This window comes from Diorhabda carinulata, chromosome X, assembly GCF_026250575.1.
Source record: "Diorhabda carinulata isolate Delta chromosome X, icDioCari1.1, whole genome shotgun sequence".
In the NCBI taxonomy this organism is placed as follows: domain Eukaryota; kingdom Metazoa; phylum Arthropoda; class Insecta; order Coleoptera; family Chrysomelidae; genus Diorhabda; species Diorhabda carinulata.
The window spans coordinates 24,926,301-24,947,150 of record NC_079472.1 but is presented as its reverse complement, the minus strand read 5'-3'; the positions used below and the strand labels follow the sequence as shown (position 1 = coordinate 24,947,150).

The following is a 20,850-nucleotide window of genomic DNA, read 5'->3' as shown; positions in this document are numbered from 1 at the left end:
AATGGTTCCGATGATATAAACAGTATCAACTAATAACTGTAACCTTTATGTACAGAGCTATTATAGTTTTCTCAATTTGGTTAAACTATTTTGGATGGTACTGAATACAATGTTTACACCAACACTAACAATTACACTGTCTGACGCACGTTTCGATAACCAAGTTATCGTCTTCAGAGACCACCCTTTAGTTTAGTAGTCAAAGAATGAACATGAATATTCCCGCCAAGGAGTTGATTGATTTACGTGGGAAAAGGTTTATTGGTGGGAAAATATAAGTATAAAACAGGTAAGTCAAGTTATTAGTGTAATTGTGAGTTGGTGTAGTGGTGGTGTAAACAGTGTATTCAGGTTGAATATCGCCAATGGCTCCAGATATTCCAACTTATTTGGGGTGGTACTATTATAGCTTTGTTTGCAGTGGATAATTTTTGTTTTTAATAAACTCAACAGTGTCATTATCATTAAAGTAAATTTGTTCTCCACAAAAATATCACAAAAACATGTCAGGACTATTTAGTTCTCATGGCCACTAAAATTTTGTCCACCTTCCAAAGCTTTATGCGGAGGCGCCAGTCCTGTTGCCAATTTATTTGTTCTTTAACAGAAATTACCGATATCTCTAGTTATCCTTTCTAAATATGTAATCCTTTCGGTCACCCTCACACTAGCCCATAGGATTCCCCAGAAGTTGACAATTCTCTGGACTACGCTAGCTTTGAAGGAAGACTCTTTCATAGAGTATTTTTAGATTTTGATTTAATTCCTTCGGTTTATTTATTTTTTCCACAACGAAAACAGTTTTCTTTTTATGGGTATTAAAACCACGGTTTTACATACAGGTCTTGAAACTGAGACCAATTTCTACACAATGGATTGGTTATCATATTGTCCGAAGTTTACAATAACCATGGCGCGGCGCTGCTATCTAGAGAAGGATACTTACATCATCAACAACATATTAATTACTTTTATTCATAACAATTCTTTACTTAAAGAAATAATAATCATTATTATTAGGTTCACATAATTTGGTACCGTTAAGCTGCATTGCGCATGTGCTTATTATCCAACTTGTATGTACGATTGAAACTAATCTATTATTCTTAGATCTATGTAAAATGTTTTTTATACATTATAATAATTTTTTAGTAATTTAATGAATTTTAACTCGATAGAAAATTTTCCCGCTAATTATTAGCAATATATAATCAACTTTCCTTTACATTTCATAAGTTCATAATATACTTTTTCATATTTGTCATTTCCGGCATCTATTCTTAAATACCAAATATACAAAAATTTACGCCAAAAACTTCATTGTTTAATACAAGTTTGGTTGTTTTAAAAAAATTTTACTCAATCAACCTATTGCACTGATTATTGAATTTTGATATTTATAGAAAAACCAAAACTTCTAACTCCGGTGCGAACGATGTTTGAAATGGTACCCGATTTTGGAGAAATAATTCAGGCTAAAACCAACTCGAATGGTACTAAAGTCGCTTTCACATTGGCAGCTGCAAATCTTGTACCAGATGGAAAATTATATGTTTGGGATATAGAAATAGATACAGTTGCGGTTTATGATTTTAGAAAATATGATTTCTTGGAAAACCATCCGATTGATAATATTGATAATAAGGAGAAAGAAACTAGAACGGAACACATTTTAGATGATAACTGTAAGAATAGGATTCCAGTGGGATTTTGTTGGGAACAAAATGATTCCAGGCTGTTAATTTGTAGTGCCAGAAAACTTAAGATGTTATTGCCGAAGAAAGGATTTAATGCAAGATCTAAATCAGGTGAAACAAAATGATATTTTGAAAATTTAACAATTACCATAATTGAACGCTTTTATTTCTAGAAGAAAATAAAAACGTAACAGACGATGATAATATTTTGGTTACGATGTTTGTGTCTCCTGAAAACAATATCAAAATTCACGACATTAAACCGACAGATATTGAAACCAAATTGTTGGCATGCGTTGCTCCTTTCGTTGTGTCAGTTCAAAAATTGAGTATCATGAGAGATATTATGAATGATTTTATTGGATTGGAAAAATGTGACGACGTCACTGGAAAAGCTATATTGGATTTCAGTTATTACTCGTCTTTAGGTAAGTTATGTAGCTACTAATATAATTTATAGCAACGAAATAGAATAGCTAAAAAGTCTTTTCTGAATCTTACTTAATTTTTTCTTTACAAAAAAAATGTTCAAGTAGGAGTATTTTCTGAAATATTCTCCACCTTAGATTTTTGTTATTAACATTGTCTTCTATTACGTTTAACCACTTTTTTCAACGATGCCCTAACATTTTTAAACCTGCCATAAAATAACTTCAGTCTTTCTCCTCAAAATAAACGTTTACGTTTGCGATAACGTTTTATCCTGTAAGTGAAAGCTTGAGGCTAGGTAACAGAAAAAAGTCATTAATGGCCAGATCTGGTGATTACGGTGGATGGTCAAACAATTCGAAGTACAATTCGTGAATCTTATCCATGGCAATCACCGAAGTGATAGAAGGTATGTCATCCTTTTGGAAAAACACTTTTTTTCTCTTCAAATGCGGTCGCTTTTTTTGCAATATCACGATTCACTGTATTCAACAATGATGCTTGATACTCTCCTATGGAGATAATCCCATGACCATCCCAAAAAACAGTCGTAATTACTTTGCCGGCCGATAAAACCGTCTTTGCGTTCCTTAGAGCAGGTTTGCTATTTGCAATCCACAATCTTGACAGTTTCTAATTTCAGTAGTGCAGTGGTTGATCCAAATTTCATCTACTGTTATTAATCGATGATATTTCACTTAAAACGCGTAAATAAGTTATGGAAAGTGTTCATTCAAATGAAGATTGGGTCCAATAAATGTGAATTATGTATATCTGGGCCGTTTTCCAAATAATCTTTAGTTTACATTTCCTTCATTAGAACAACCTAGCGAGCTTTTTTGTGTGGAGCACCATCAGCATCAGTAGTAACTTCTTAAGATGCTAACAGCACTAGTTGGCGAAACTTCTATTGGCAATAGTCATTTTCGATGATGGCCTAATAGCCCAAGAAACATTCACATGGTGATATTTTGATTGTCTTCTAGTTATTTGTATAATATTTATGAAATATGAAATTGCCCCTCCCCAAAACAGTTGTCTGGAAACACCCTTGTCATTACTAATAATTTAACATTATTCTATAGGTGATATGGACTCCGCCTTTAAATCTATCAAACTAATCGAAAGTAAGGGAGTATGGAATAGTTTAGCAAAAATGTGCGTAAAAACTAAAAGACTAGATGTTGCCAGTGTTTGTTTGGGTCACGTGGGAAATGCAGGAGCTGCTCGAGCTTTAAGACTTGCTGATGCCGATAATACTTTGGAATTAGAAGCGAAAGTTGCTCTCTTAGCTATTCACTTAAATATGCTGGTAAGAAATAAGTTTGTTTCAAGGACATTCAGAAATTGTCGTTTCATTTAAATTACCTTCGAAGGACCAATTCTTGATCTTATTCTTTCTGAAATGGAAGACTGAATAAATATTGACTTTTTTTTTACACCAAGATTTGTTTGCACGGTTTTTAATTACAGTGTAACGATACTGGAGGGTCTGTGCATTTTATGGCGTTATAGAAGAATCAGAATTATAAAAAGAAACGTTTATTTCAGAACTAGTTATTAAATAAAAAACATCTTATTTTAACGGAATTGAGTACATTCTGATATTTTTGTCTGAGATCTTTTGATGCCACCACTTTTTTTAAGAAGATGCGGAAATCCAAGTAACGGATTCCACCAGAAGAGCTGATGGATATGTAGAGCTCCCGTAGCCTACCCGCCATCTTCTGGCATCTCCGTTCAACCAGGAACCGAAGACCATTAAATTAATTCCAGAAATGGGAATTGACAACAAACAACAAAGAGTGGCCCTGTCTTGACGAAAATTCAAATGCTGGACGACACAATAAATTGCCTCAAAACAGAACTAGAAATAGATTCTGATTAGAAATGCTAACAAATAAGCTACAAAAAGATAAAAGATGGGAGGGTCATTAGCTAGTTTCCAAATCGTGGAAAATAAAAGGTAACATAAAGAGCCCCAAGCTCACTAGTTAATCACGACCAATCCAGACCGAAGGTGTCCGTACCTAACCTATATGGTATATATATATATATATATATATATATATATATATATATATATATATATGTATATATATATATATATATATATATATATATATATATACTGTATATTACCTTGTAGCTATCTACATTGTTTTCGTACTTATTTCAGTTTGGTTATTTATGTTTTTTGTTTGTTCTGTTAATCCTTCATAAGTCATAAAAGTTGAGTATACTGCTGGAATCAATTCTTTTTATTCTACTCTACTTATATTTCCAAAAAATTCTTCACTATTGTTTCTTAGTTTATTTGAATTATATTTTATTATTCATAGGAAGAAGCAGAACAATTATATATCCAATGTGGGCGATACGATCTTCTAAATAAATTACTTCGTAGCCGTAATAAGCTGGATGCTGCACATGCTGTAGCCGAATCTAACGATAGGATAAATTTGAGAAATACAGAGCATACTTGGGCTAGAATGTTAGAACAATCGGGAGATTTTAAAGAAGCAGCTGCAAGATATGAGCGAGCTAATACACACCTATACGATGTTCCTAGAATGCTTAGCGATCATCCGCAACAGCTGCAGAATTATATGGCGAAAACGAAAGATAAGTAGGTTTTTTTGAGTGTTTAACAGAAGTTATTTAAACGCCATGTCATTATTTTGTCGAATGATTGATGTTTAATCAACGTTTATTTTTAGAATTTAGAGATTTATTAGTTTTAACAATAAGGTATTCATTTTTGTTGACGAACGCTCTCCATTTTCTTCTGTTTTTGGTTATTTCTGCAGCTTCTTTCCATGAGCATAAAGAGCTGTCTCTTCTCTTTTGCTTATTGTTTTATAATTTAGTGTTTGTCTGGTTATGTTTGCTGTTGGTTTCCGTAGGGGATAATGTATCCATTTCCATTTTCTCTTTACTTTTTCAAAAAAGTTCGCACATAAGTCATAGCTGTTAATTAACGAATGAAATAAAGAAGGCCTGGTCCCATGTTGCAGAAGGCATACAATATTTTACTTGACAACTATGTATTGAAACGCATCAATACCACGTGGCGTCGTCCTAATGGGACGAGGGCCTTATAAGTACCTAATATTTCATAATGACTTGCTGTTGAATCTTGACATACTTTAAGGCAAATAAGAAAAAGCATGATGTAGAAAATTGTTATATTTTCAGGACGAGAACCCTCATCTTGCCTTATGTATAATATGAGAGGAACCTTTGGTGATATTTTATGCATTAATAATATATATTTGAAATTATAAAGTAATTTATACTTACCACAATCTATAATATTTGAACATCACAATGAAAGAACGTCAATCTTCACAATTAATATTTCAATGTATCTTTTAAGACATTGTTCTAAACTTTACTTCTCTAAATTACGAGGATGTATTGATATCAAGTTAGCCTAGACCCTAACAACGAACAATAACTTAAAAGTGTCAGTGTAAAGTTTGACGTCAAAAAGTAAACCAGAGTGAAAATCGAAAAATTGGACTCACGAGCCATCATCAAGTACCTGTATTTAAAAGGGTTAAAAGGTAAGCAAATTTACGAAGATATGCTTAATACCCTTGGTGATCAATGTCCTTCGTATGCGAGCGTGAAAAATTGGACTACAAGCTTCAAAAGAGGTAAATTTCCATTGAAGATGATGATCGATCGGGAAGGCCAGTTTCTGTGTCAGTCCCCGAAAATATCGATGCAGTTCATGACATGATTTTATCAGACTGTCGAATTGGGCTAAAACGGATATCTGAGACACTGAATATTTAATATGAACCCGTTCATCATATAGTTCACGTCAATTTGGACATGAGAAAAATGGATCCCCAAATGTTTGAATATTGACCAAAAGCGTGCAAGCATCGCGTTCGATCTGTGGTCGATTTGAAAACGATGTAGACTTCTTAAATCGAATTGTTACTATGGATGAGACTTGGGTTCTACGATCCAGAAACAAAGCAACAATCGATGGAATGATGAAACTCTGGTTCTTCAAGACATAAGAAGTTTCGTTTCCAAAAATCTGCTGGGAAAGTTCTTGCTTCAGTTTTTTGGGATTACCACGGAGTAATCATGATTGATTTTTTGGATAAGGGTATAACAATAACTGGAGATTACTATTCGACATTACTGACTACTCTACGGGAAAAAATTAAAGAGAAAAGTCGAAAGGTGTTTTGTTTTTGCAGGACAACGCCCCTGCACACAAATCTTATGTTGCCAAGCAAAAAACTCGTGATTAGGGTTTGAATTACTAGAACACCCCCCTTATTCACCAGATTTGGCTCCGTCCAACTATCATATCTTTCCTCAACTGAAGAAAAGTTTAAAAGGTCGTAAATTATTTTCCAACGAGGAGGTAATAAAAGCTGTGAAGGTCTGGTATGCAGAGCAAGAATAAACATTTTTTCCAAAGCTCTAGAAACGTTGCAGGTTCGCACCTAGCTACATGAAATTGTTATCAAATATAGGGCATTCCACTTACAAAAATGTGTAATTACTTTTGGGACATCTTGTATGTCTTAACAATTTTAAATCGTAGTCGTAAGGATCATAGAAAATAGTAACATAAAATGAGCAGCTGATTGTCGAAAGTCTCCTTTCAGAATATAAAAAATTTTACTACATAAAATCGTGATTTTAGGGAAATGTTAAAATGGTGGGGACAGTATATTGAGTCCCAAGGAGATATGGCATTAGCTTTAAAAATATATTCAAATGCTGGTGATATTTACTCTCAAGTTAGAGTTTTGTGTTTTATGGGTAAAGAAACTTTAGCTTCAGAGTTAGCAAGAAGTAATTCAGAAGGTAATTTTTCTCAATTGCAAAAGTTTTGCACTTAGAGCGCATTCCACTAAGCGGTCACGGCGCCTGAAACATTCTTTTGGGCATTCCACATAGCGGTTACGATCGTTGTAGTCTCGGCTAGAAAGTCACTCATGAGGTCATAACTAACGTTCACGACGACCCATGTCAGAAGGTGGAACGAAGTGAGCGCTAAAAGAACTCAAGCAATGTAAATGGCAACGTCTTGTGAGGCACTATCACATATTTTACTATCGTCTCAGAAGATATTTTTGATGTTACGTGAATGTAAATCAGTTAAGCACTCCACTAAACTGAAGAATTCGACAACTTACAAATTATAACATAACCTCTTAAAGCTTTCGCTTTATTTTTTCTGTTTTACCTTCCTTAAGACTAAGTGGAAGGGGAAAGATTGTGGTCGTGAGTGTTTAGTAGAATGCACCCTTAGTACTTTATTAGCCATCGGTAATTATTGATAAGTCGGTTATTTATTATTTGTTATTATAGACAAAGCAGCTCTTTACCATATGGCGCGATATTACGAAACTGTTGGAAATTACGAAGAAGCAGTCAACATGTTTATAAAAGCCACAGCTTATTGTAACGCTGTACGTCTGTGTAAAGAAAATAACATGATTAATGAACTATGGAATTTAAGTGCTACCGTATCTAATAAAGAAAAAATACAAATTGCTAAATATTTCGAAGAACAAGGTGAGGAACATTGTGGGGTAATAAAAACATGAAATAAAATATCTTAAAGAGTCATGGTTATTGTTATTCCAAATTAGCTGTAGCTAAATAATATATGGTCATTTTTTGATTCTTTGAAAAAAATTCTCTTCAATAATAATTGATTTATTGCAAGGACACTATTATCATTAACTTTTTGTCATAATTTGGATTTCATAATTTCATCAGGGTAGAACTTGTAGTTTGGTGGTAAAAATCTTGTCCATATGGTTTTCGAAGTCTCCTTCATTATCTAATTTTTTCCATCGCGTGAATTTGCAAAGACTGAAACAAAAATTATAGTCAGATGGTTCAATATCCTGGTTATACAGTAGGTGCATCAACACTTTCCAACCAAGCTCAGTAAATTTCTGGCATGTCCTTTTGAATTTCATTAATCTGGTTACGGAAATGTACAAACCAGTTAGCACGGTACATCTCACTATCAATGGCACAAATTTCTCTATATTTGTTTGTGATGCGCCCAAACCTTTTCTATATTGAGGAAATTTCTAAATCTATCTATGACCTCTATATCTATTATACATGTATAAATGATTAACATATATTTCTCTTTTTTACTACTACCTCCCCTATACTTTGCCGGTCTTGTTTGTTTTATAGAAGTTGTTATAATTGGAGCTTAACTCCCTTCGTTATGATACCAAATGTATACCAAGAAATGTGAAGAGGAATTGCATCTGAAACACCCTACTCATCTGATTTTGGATAAAGATAGGTCCCTTCCATTTCAGGAGAACCCTGGCTCTCTCTATATCTAAGAAAACTTCTAGAAACAATTTTATTTCGTATTTGTAGCTGATTTGGAAAAATCTGCAATATTATACCATAGAGGAGGAATGTTGCATAAAGCTATAGATTTGGCGTTTCAAACAAAGCAGTACGATATCTTGCATGATATTGCTTCAGAGTTGAATGTAAATTCTGATCCAGCGCTAGTTCAGAAGTGTGCTGATTATTTTATTGACAATGAACAATACGATAAAGCAGTTGACTTGTTGGCAATAGTGAAAAAGGTAAGTAACAACTTATAATTAGCTCTGTTACTTTTCACTTTTACTTTTAGTACACAGACGCTATAAACTTGTGTATGAAACATAACGTACAATTAACTGAAGATTTAGCAGAAAAGCTAACTCCTGCTAAAGATGCAGTAGATGATGATACCAGAGAGACTGTTCTAGAAACTTTGGCTGAAAGTTTGATGGTTCAAGGAAATTATCATTTGGCTACTAAGAAATTTACGCAGGCTGGAGATAAGGTATTAATTCTATTTATTAAATTCAGTTTTATTCTGCATTATTGAATAATAATTCTCTGATATCGATATTTGTGTAAAATTATATAGTAAAGTATAATAGTGCATACATACTCTATTTTTATATACGAAAGAAAAATGAAATATCTAATGTAAAACTTCACGGTTAATTTAAATGTTATAACAGAATAATCCAAATATTTCTTATTATTTCTATAAATGTATCTAATACAAATTTTTGGTCTTTTATAACCATAACCGGTACAGAACAATAGAAAAAAGGTTTGGACTGGGCAGAAAGAGGTGGCGAGTTTTACTTAAGGCTCCAGAAAAATCGAAAGATCAAATAAAATTGAAAGAAAGTCTTCAAAGAAAAGTTTTATTCAGAACATGATAAAAATTATTCTGAAAGAAGTCGAAGAACACCATGGAAACTTTTGAAAGAAACAGAATTTTCTATGGAAAAATTATTCTAGAGAGTCTATTTTAATAGAAAGAATCGATATTGTAGTGTGGAAAAGAAATTACCAAACGGCTATAACGGAAATAAAAAACCAAAGAATTATTTAGTTTAAACATGGATCAACGAGTGACTTACACCAGATAATTTTTGGCGTGATGAAACTAGCGGTCAAGCTCCTCCAAATAATTTATTTACTGGTTTGATACCACCATCAGGAAAGGGATGTAGACTAATAATAGTACACATCGACAGTTTAAATGGTTTTTTCTTAGGTGGTTTATTCGTTGGACTCACTACGATGAGGACATGTTTTTAAAGTATAGTTTGAACAACTACTGGAGAATTTTTATATCAAAATTATTATTTATGAACGTAACATTGTTTGAAAGTTTGAACATCTACACTACTCCACTTTAGCCTTTTTAAAATTCTTATGCCCCGCTATGTAACACAAATAAAAAATTTGATTGTTTACCAAGAAAACTTGAATTAAAATAGGTTGTAGGAAGAAATTATTTTTAACGAAAACATATAAAAGAAAATTGTAATTCAAATTCCATATAATTTTAATAGGAATTTCTCCATACTAAGTTATTATTTAAATTTACTCAGTTTCTTATGCTTAATGCTGGCTGCATCGAGATTTTATATTAGGTTCCAATTTGGTTCAGTCTCAAGTCTTCATGTCATGTTATATTTCTTTGGAAATATAAAATAATTGAAATAAAGCATTCGGAATCGGAGAAAAAACAATCTAAACAAAACAAAATTTCTTCTGTTTATGCAATAAAAAAATTATTTTATTTTTGGTTGGCAATAAATTCTACAAGGAACATTTTAGCTACAGTTTCAAAATGTAATCTGTTGTGGTTTTTTTGATTATGGCTGAACTATCAAGGAAAAAACTTTCAATGTTATGTCCTGGGATAGTAAGTGATACTGACAAGGAATTCTGAAAAGCAATTTAAAAAACAGGCTACACACTTCTACGAACAGTTTCTTGAAATCGACGTTCTCTTTATTATTGTTCACGAAACTTTGCTATCGAAAATATAAACCGCCGGAGCGACTGATAGTCGACTCGCATCATTCGTTTCTTAAATATAAAAAGCCTATCAAAAGCCGGACGAGCGAGTTTCCGTTTGCTTTGGTCGGACATGCAATCGAAAAACCTAACTGGGTCCGTTTATCCGGACGTCTTCTGTTTTGTTTACAAATAAACGAGGACCGTTTTTTGTTCAACCTCCGATAGGCTATAAATAAAAGACATGTTCATATAAAACAATAATTTTATTACCAAAATATTGGTACACTTACGGTTACTTTTCGACATAATCACCGAAGAGATTGAGACATTTGTCATATCTGTGGACAAGCTTTTCGATACCCTCTTCAAAGAAAGTTGCCGCCAATGTAGCCTAACCGTTCAGTAACAGTAGAGTACAGAACACAACTTGAAACTTCTGGAAATTTTGTAGACAAAACAGTAATGGTGAATCTGCGGTTTTCTCTAACTATTCTGTCACAACACCATCACTCATGAAGTTTTCCCCATACACACGACTCATTCTCCGAGGGATTTTTACATCACTGTGGCTTTTAGCCTGTAGAAAACGAATCGCTCTTCGTAATTCACACTTGGCGGGATCATCAATAATGGCGGACATGTTTACGCGGCTGTGGCACAACGCCGACTGACGACTAAATGTCAACAATAGTGAGGTGTATAGTGCATGCCTGCTTTCTACTGCCCGCATAGCGTCGGTACGGAGCGATCGGAGGTTTAAAAACGGCCCTCTTATAAACAGAAGAGGTTGAGAAGATTTTCGGTGAGAAATATTTTTAAAAGTGCAATGGGCATTTACTTAACGAAAAATGGATAATTCGCCTTTGGATCCACAATCAGCTGGTAGCGAATCTATCTGATTTAAGATCATAGTTTCCGAATGTATTATTGATATTATGCCGAAAATTATTTTATTGCTTTTAGACTAATAACAAAATAGTAGAGTATTGTTTAATACTCTAATACAATACTCTCTTTCAAGCCGTGCTGTATAAATGTATCTCATATTCATAATAAAAAAGAAACTATTACAGGAAAATAAGCTAATAATGCATATTTATTCTTGTCACTTAACTAGTTATATAAATTCCAAAAAAAAAATAAATTTCTTTGAGATCCTAACGAATATCAAAGAGACCAAGACGAATTGTTAAGGCCGCTTGACATGATGCAAGTTAACGTGCAAAGCAATATTTCTTGATCAAAAGTTCAGCTGATTGTTGCATGGAAGATTAGAGAAAAATGAGTTTCTACTCTGATGATATTACGTTTTATTTTCCCGAGGAGTTTTATCTATTCTCAACTAATTTTTGAATGTTTACTCGTCTAATTCTATGGCTAAACTCACGTTTCCCCTTTTTCTATCTAGCCAGGGCCTGGCTTACCATCCCCAGGATACTATTTTCTTTCCTTCAGACTTCAAAAACAAGGCAGCTGCAGATATAATTATTGCCAGTAATGCACTGATCACTTTTTTCTTGTTTATTTCACTTAGTTTTGTTATTTTCATTTTTAAAATGTGCACAGAATATAAAATAAAGTTTGAGGTTAGGAAATTGTTTGCTTTTACTTTTGGAATTTTGATTAGGTGTAATGGTAAGAGACTTGCATAAAGTCAAACGACATTGTCTTGAATCATGTCAAGCGGCCTTTATGCCCCCTTTTCTTTCAATTTCAGATACGAGCAATGAAAGCTTTACTCAAATCTGGAGATACTGAGAAAATAATATTTTTTGCTGGTGTGTCTCGTCAAAGAGAAATTTACATTATGGCCGCTAATTATTTGCAAACCGTAGATTGGCAAAATCAACCAGATATTCTCAAACATATTATAACATTTTATTCCAAAGGTAAAGCTTTGGATTTATTGGCGAACTTTTATGTCGCGTGTGCTCAGGTGAGTACAAATCCACAACATCCACACATATTTTGATTTGATGATATTTTCGTTTTTTTCTTCGAATTTCAGTAACAGATCAAAGGATAAGTATTTTTTGTTTTTGGGAATAGAGAACTGAAAATCTCCATGTTTGAATAAAATTTTTTATAAACATAAAAATGTTGACAGCCATGATCAAATTTATCGTGACTACACGTAACTTGTAAACCTCTGACATAGCGTCAATAAGACACTTTCAAAAACTAATTTTCGATCGTAAGAGACGTAAAAACAAGACAATTTAGCAACAAGAATTTCTAATATAATAGATACAAATACAGTAATTATCATAAATAACTGGTGCTAGCCGATAACACCAATGTCTGCAGTAGCTGAAATGATTGTAACAGCCAGGTAGGCATGCAATATAGTGGCTGATTGAATACATGTCGTTAACTGACTGTACTTCCCTTGCAAAGGCAGTTTTGGGATGGTGAAAAGTCACTTGTTTTGTCGCTATTGTTCGAATTGACGCCACGTTTTAAAGAAAGTAAATAATCTGCTTATCCGTGAAGATTGACAGGATCTCGAGTAGAGAGAGCTTGAGTAAATGGATCCATTCTTTAATATCGTCTTTAGTCCTATTAAATCGGCACAAAACAAAATTTGCCTCAAAAACACAATCATAACTAGAACATCAAAGTAGACGAAATACGAAGTAAAGAACATAGAAACATCCTGAAGTAAAAAAAAGCGTAACTGGACACCACAACCAAATCCGTGTAATAATGTTGAAGAGCGAGCAGTAGAGAAGATTTTGATCCCATCGACTGATATATGGGAGTCGTAGGAAGCTCTTTTTGGAATTCCCTTTCTTGTTGGGTACATTTTGGAAGATACGACAGTGGAGTGATTGTTAAGTGGAAAGCACCCACAGTATGGAAAAATAAATTTTGTACAATATTATGGTTCTTTACTTTTAAGAGCTCCTATAAGAAGAGTTAAACTTTCGGATTGTACGAAATCCCCCAAAATAATACTTAAAATTGGGTTTTAATTTATAAGAAGCTCAATTAGTGATAATTAAAAATGACTGATAACGAATAGAGATTTACTCACCACAGATTTTATCTCTAACACAGCTTCTTTTAAGATGTTTACTGGTCTTTATTATAACTCAAGAAACGTGGAAAAGGGATATGGATACCCACTCATGTGAGTTTTCCACCAGAATTATACCAACTGATTTCCGTTTTAAAAAAATTGCTGGCACTCGTTCAAATTTCGAATATGATGTGAATCTCAAACAAACGCAAGCATCAAGGGAACCACATCTACAAAAGCTTGTTTATTAGGTTGTCTACCTTTCATAACGAAATAATTAATTTAATGGAATATATGGAAACTCCATAAAAACGATTCTTTATTTATCTTTTATTTAGTATAACTCCAATGTATTTTTGAGAACCATTTCAATGTAAGTGCTTATTAAATTAAATTGAGAACGTATTTATTCTAATAAGGAACTCGACTTGTTCCCCAGAATGTAATATAATTACATATCAAATAATTACGAATAATGTTTACATTTGGATTCAAATTTAATTTATATTTTTAGGAAATTTTTAGTTGAAAAATAAATCCATCTAATTGGTTATATTAATATATCGATAACAAAGTAAAAATATCTCTTGCAAGAGCTTCTAAAATAATCAATGATTTTACGAGCAACGAAACGTAGTCTGCTAAAAATCATGACAGCGTAGCTCGAGTGTTTTTTTGTATTCGTCGAGTTACGAGTGAAAAATAATAATCGATTATTTTCGATTCCTCGAGCAGTATTCGATACTATTATATAACGAAGTATCGCATTTGACAGAATAACAAAAAACTGCTTCCAAACGCAACGGCGCGACGTTTGTATGAACTATGGCCTGCACTGCTATCAAAACTCCATTTTAATAATAAACACAGTTTTTCCAGCTCTTCATCTTTAAGTGACTGAATCACAGGTTCCAGTGTCATTAATAGACGTTTAACTGTGTGGTCAAGTAAAGCTTGCAAGGTAACTTCCGCACAGGTAGAGGTTACTGTAATAAATTCTTTTTCTGGATAACAAATTTTTTTGCTGCTTGAGCTACTTTGTAAGAAGGAAATTTTTCTGGAGCACTCAAACTAGTTATGTTATACTGGTTTCGAGATAACTTCGCGTCCACTTAAACCGCTAGAGCGCCTTCAACTGACATAATTTGTTTCTCAAGCGACTTCTCAAATGCTTTTCTGTATCTACTCGCATGATTCACTTCTGAAGATTGCGTTTATTCAGTACCTCTTAAACTCATTTGAGTGGCATAATTTAATACATTTATTGATGTAGACTCTCTCAACTGTTTTGTTTTTAGTCGTTTCGTTCGCTCTGAACTAGATTCAAATGGAATTTCGTCTTTTAGGAGTATCTAAATATTCTCTTATTGTAAATGAAATTGATGTATCAAGCCACTCAGCAATATTTTTGAGAAACCATTTTTCTATCCTGAACGCTTTCATCCAGCGCATTTAAACTGTGATTTGAAATATGAAGTTTTATTTAAGCGCTTTAAAAGCTCTTCACTTTAATATTTCCTTGGCTTCATTATTGCATCTTTTAAATAATCAAATGGTTAATCAATTTCATTTTTATTTAAAATTCCGAGAATATTAAAAATTTCTCTCCTTTAAATAAACACGGTGTTTAATTTCGTTCCTGAAATAAATTATGATAAAATTAAACATTATTCTTACATTATCTCATTTCATCAGTGCAAAGACAAAAAATTTTTTTTAAAGAAAAGTGCAAATAGGTGCAAGAAAACTAAACAAGTTTGAAAAGCTAAAATAATTTCAATTATAAAAAATTATTTGAAAATTTGGACTATATTGGAACCCAACTAAAAGCTTGCATATATTTTGGAAAATGTTAAAATAATATTGTTTTATTTTGTGTTTCTTGTTCCAAATAATATTAACTAAATGCATAAACTTTTCTGTGGATATAATTTCATCAAAATATTGTTACATATCTGAAGTTGAAGGTTCCATGTGGAAATTTTTACAGAAACTATGAAAATATAGCTTTAAATCCACACAAAAACATTCAAAATTTGAATCTACAACAGTACACGTACACTATCCGTAGAAAACTGACTTTAGTACAGGGACCTTTTGGTATTAATGATAACATTTACCTGAGTTTTTCAAAAATTATGAAAAGTAGGCTTTCTTTGCTAATTACTTTTCCGATTTATCGGCAGGTATAGGACCTTTCTGCCCCAGTGTACGGCGTTTTCAGTTTGTGTCGTTACTTCTATACTTGAAGCTATTCCAAGGCGCTATATTGTGATTTTAAGACGTTTTATTATAAAATTAACGTCTTTCTTCTCGAAATAGATGTTTAGGTATGCGATAACGTCTTCGTCTGATAAAAATATTTGCCTTGGAAAAATTTTTTAGTCAATACGGTCGCCTTTTCACAATTTCTCCCTTATCCTTATCAAATAATAATGCGTAATACTCTCCTGTTATTTTTATACCTTTTTGAAGATGAATAAAATCCCATAGCTATCTCATAAAACAGACGCCATCACTTTTCCGGCCAATGAAACCGTATTTGCCTTTCTTGGAGCAGGTTCGCTGCTATAAGGACTGTGAAATGTTCATTCGAATCCACTATTGGTTTAAAGTGTGCAAATGCCGCACCAAACGAGCGGATATTTTACGCATTTATAATTCTTCAGTCACTATATTCACTCTTTCGAACGCTAATGGACTGTTCTGTCTCTCTAACATTAATCCGATGAACGTTCAGTACCATTTGGTGAACATCTTCAATGATAGTTTTGGTGGATATTTGAAGTCGAATCAAGCGAAAATTGCATTTGGTCATGGTCACTTTTGCATTCAGCTGCCCAAAATGTTTCGGTCATAAATGATAAGTGCAGTGCAGTGTCTAACTCCTCTTTCATTTGCGTAGGCATATGCCTTTGAAAAACAAATATTTAACCCGATATCCATTTCTTTCCATATTCAGCAAAATTTTTTACAACAACTCACTTATACCATTGTCAAACAGAAAGTAAGTGACGAAGGCGTAAATATATTTTCCAACTTATATCAATAATTGCAGACATCTTGCAATGGTTCTTAAGAAACATTACATTTTTGTTCTCTTCGAGTAATAGTCTCAATATCACCCGATTTATTAAAACAACATACGAAAGACATTTGCTTAAACTGTTTCATCATATCGGAAAACGTTTTCGTTTGTTTAAATAACTAAAATGACTAAAAATTATATTTTCAAATTGTTATGTTATAACCATTATGAATTCACATAAATCGATTTAGTTAGATAAATATTTTATGAATTTTGATAACTGACAAAACCTATGTTCATTATGGAATTTTAACTATGTGTGAATGATATATATTGCCATGTCATGTCTTGCGTATATTTGATTCAAGTGAAAGATATAATCTTTAATATCACATTTATTGAATATTTAGGTCGAAATAGACGAATTCCAAAACTACGAAAAAGCTCTTGGTGCGCTTACAGAAGCTTCTCGATGTTTGCAAAAAATAACAGAACCGCGTGATCCGAAGCAGATACAACGAGCAATGGATATAGTGCAACAAAGACTCGTCTTAGTAAAAAGATTTGTAGATATTCGAAAATTGTTCGACAGAGGAGATTCTCAATCTGGTAAGAATTGAAGAAAAGAACAAAATACGAGAGCGGTTTGACGGATAGTGAGAAGATAAATAGTAACGCAGTTCGGCTAATTGTTCTGCGATAATAGCAAGCGCATTGTCGTTACATAACAAAACCTTTCTTTTTTCAATATATGCCATCGTTTTTCTTTATTTCGCCATGGAAATGCCAGTCAATTAATGTGATGTTGACCAGTTATAGGATTACATTTTAAAAGATGAAAAGATTCGTTATAATTTTTTAATGAGAAGGAAATTTTGATTGGTATTAAGAAATCGGGCAATCTACCTTGTAGATAGCTTTTTCATATTTAAAAATTGCATATACATCAGCTAACTAACGTATTTTTATTTAACAATCGATACGAACAAGATAATAACGGTCCCTTATATTTACCATCCTCCGTATGGCCGTTTTTAAGAGCAGTGAAACTATTGCGAATCATTTCGAGGGATAGAGCTATTTTAAAATAATATGTACCTAACTTTTTCTAAATTCTTTTTTTAATTTTTCCATCAGGGCCCCCTAAAGACTACTGGCGGCTGTATACAAAAAACTATTTATATATATTGCCTATAATATCTATATATGAAACAACTTCAGTCTTTTTCAAAATATTTTGATAAAGACTGAAGTTAAGTTAAGTTAATTTTTTATCAATCTTCAAAAAATTATTGAAAAAAAACTAATTAGGCTCTACTTAAAAATATGCAGATACTTTGAGAAAGATCGCTCGCCAGACGCTACAGGCAATGTCAGAAGAATTCTTAATGAAATGCGTTTAGAAGGGTAGAGATTAAATTGTATTCAAATATATATCGTAAAATACTAGAGGGGGTCAGTTTCATCAGATAATGAAAACAATTTGAATCCGAAAATATTATCATACTCATTTAATAAGTCAAATCGGTTTTTTAGAAAGCTTAAAGTTTGATTTATAATTTTTAAGAAAAAACGAATTTTAAAGGTGGTTTTTCGTTCATGAAGGGTCTCACCTCGGTGTTCATGGTCAGTTCCGGTTTAAATTTTCTCCTCACCGTTAGTAACGGTGGAAATTATTTTTTTTAAACACTGGATTTTGGCGCTTCTAATGGATGGTGCCCGTGTGCATTGCACACTGTGCACATATAATAGCGGGGGCCTTGTTCCCAACAACGAACACAGTATTAAAACCATAGAGGTAAGGAGATCTCTTACAGAGCTCAACTGTCAAATGTAACCCTCTGAAAGCCAAAAATTCAATTCAATAACTTTCCACAACAGTGCTCGCAATCAACACGGACGCGATCCCAATTTAATTATATTGAGAAGAATAATTTTTGACATTTATGGAGATACAAATATTTTTTTCCCTTTTAAATTTTTGACACTTTTTACAAATTTTCGGATTTTGATTCAGTAGCGCCATCTTAAAGTTTCGCCACACTAGACACGTAGAGAGAGTCCAATCCAAATCCAATCCATATGTAAAATTTGGACATATGACATCAGAAATACGGCGGAAACAGACAATATAATCACAGTAGAAATCAGTATCTTCCGTCAAACGCCCTTATAATCTTCATTGAACGCATCCACGTATGTTATAAATATACCAGTACTAGGAGAGTTAATTTTCGATATTCCTATGAGATGACACCAATATGCGTGCCACCATTTTGAATAAGACCATGATCCACTGCAAGTTATTCAGTTAAAATATTTGACTTGATATTAATGTATAAACATCCACAGTGTAATTTTCTGTAACTACCTGCTAAACTGATTTTCTATCAGTGACAATCATCATTCAAGAATAATTAGCTTCACACAATGATTTCTGATTAACCAAAAGAAGTTATTCACATTGAAAATTACGTTCAATGTAAGTGGGCAATTCAGTATCTCGAGATAAGTAATCGAACGAGATATGCTTACCAACCAGCGCAAAGTTATTTTTTTGCAGATATAAATAATAAATGAACCAGAATGCGTGATAATGAAAGTTAACTTTTGGAAAATAATTGAAGCCAAATGAAACAGACATGCATTTGGTCATGGTCAGATTCATGCCACAATCATTTTAAGAAAATCGTTCCTGGTAGGTACTGAAATATTTTAGACGTATGTGAACGCATCTAAAGTACGTAGCTAATCAGTTTTTAACGTGTATCTCTACATATCTCTACAAGGTATATTCACAAAGTAGGTTCCGTTTGGTTGTATAAAAAAAGTGTGCAGGTCAGAAAAAATATTTTTTATACTGTTAACCTAATTTTCTACATAGCTTCCAAAATCTTGTAGCCACTTGACATGATGATCAAACACGTTCCAGCCATATGCATGTAGGAGTTTTTTTCCCATATTCACATTGTGAAGTCGGGTATTATCGTCGAGAAAACAACACCTTCTGTCAGTAATCCTCGGCGCTTGTGCGGTGTAATTTCTTAATTGCCTTACAGTAAACATGTGAATTGATTGTTTGGCCTCGTGACAAAATATCAATTAGCAAAATTCCTTTTTCTGCTTCACGAAATGGTGTACATGAGTTTTCAAGCAGGTAAGATTTCTTTATGCTAAACTTTCGTTGAGGCCTTCATTCCTTTGATTGTCGTTCATTTTCTAGATGTAGCAAGATATCGAAATTTCATCTCAGTCCCATCTGAAAAAGAAAATAATCAACATCTTTATTATAGGATGTCAAAAATGGAAGAGCACTTTCCGTCCGTTGTTTTTTGTATTGTTTAGTAAGAGTCCTACGTGAGCAAAGTTCTCAAAATTTCAGTTTTCACTAACAATTTCAGACATTGATGATTGTGTGACTTGGGAAAATGTCATAGTGAAAGCACTAATTATAAACTTACTATTTTTGTTCAAGCTTTTCTTCAATTGCTTGAGTCAGCATATCAGCAACCAAAAACGGACGTCCATATAATTCTTCATCGTGCACTTCATCACGTCCTTCATTGAACTGTCTGATCCATATTCAAATTACTTAATCTTTCATAGTATTTTGTCCGGGAGCCTCGCAGATCTGTCAATAAATCTCACTTCGTTTAACTTTCTTTGCATTTAGAAAACGAATCACAAAACTGATTTCACAAGCGGCTGCAATTTCAATTAAGGCTGACATTTGTGATAAACACTATAAAGAACGGCGGCGATTTGAAAATGGCGTATATTTCTTCTGCTCGAGTCAGAGTAACAACCACGCATTGCGATTGCAGCGTTGCCGTTGATATATATAAAAACGAAATTTACATTGCGAATATACCTTGTAGACTACAGTATTAGTTCATGTATAATTTTTTTAGCCTTAACACAATGCCAGCAGCTTCTTATGACCGGCGGAAATGATTTGGAAGTTGCCGTACGAAGAGGTGACATATATTCTACTATGATTCAGCATTTAGTGGCAATAGGCAATTTTGCAGAAGCCAAACAATGCTACGTTGAATTGCGTAAATTATTGGAAAACAGTGGAACAACATCAATTACATATTACATCAACAAATCAGTTCTAGAAGCATTAGCGAATGGATTAGGGATACCAGTGACTCATCTAGTTCCAAAATTATCTAAAACACATGTTAAATCGGAAAACGAAAGTGAAGATGTTGAAGAAGTTGTTGAAGAATAAATATTTTGTATTAATAAGCATTCAAAACGTGAATAAGTAGATTTGAATATGTTTCAAACGTTGCTAAGAATCATTAAAGACATATTCCAATTGA

General features: G+C 33.1%; 1 protein-coding gene across 1 annotated transcript in view; it reads left to right on the top strand.

The window, feature by feature from the left end:
* Positions 1-20,850, top strand: part of LOC130902576 (intraflagellar transport protein 140 homolog) — a 34,113-nt gene extending 13,263 nt beyond the window's left edge. The window contains exons 7-17 of the mRNA XM_057814800.1: positions 1,404-1,808; positions 1,871-2,125; positions 3,212-3,438; positions 4,469-4,755; positions 6,805-6,968; positions 7,476-7,682; positions 8,520-8,737; positions 8,788-8,982; positions 12,187-12,405; positions 16,930-17,128; positions 20,431-20,850. Of these exons, the coding sequence (XP_057670783.1) occupies positions 1,404-1,808; positions 1,871-2,125; positions 3,212-3,438; positions 4,469-4,755; positions 6,805-6,968; positions 7,476-7,682; positions 8,520-8,737; positions 8,788-8,982; positions 12,187-12,405; positions 16,930-17,128; positions 20,431-20,756 (2,702 nt within the window). The 3' untranslated portion in view covers positions 20,757-20,850. The remainder of the gene's footprint in view (positions 1-1,403; positions 1,809-1,870; positions 2,126-3,211; positions 3,439-4,468; positions 4,756-6,804; positions 6,969-7,475; positions 7,683-8,519; positions 8,738-8,787; positions 8,983-12,186; positions 12,406-16,929; positions 17,129-20,430) is intronic.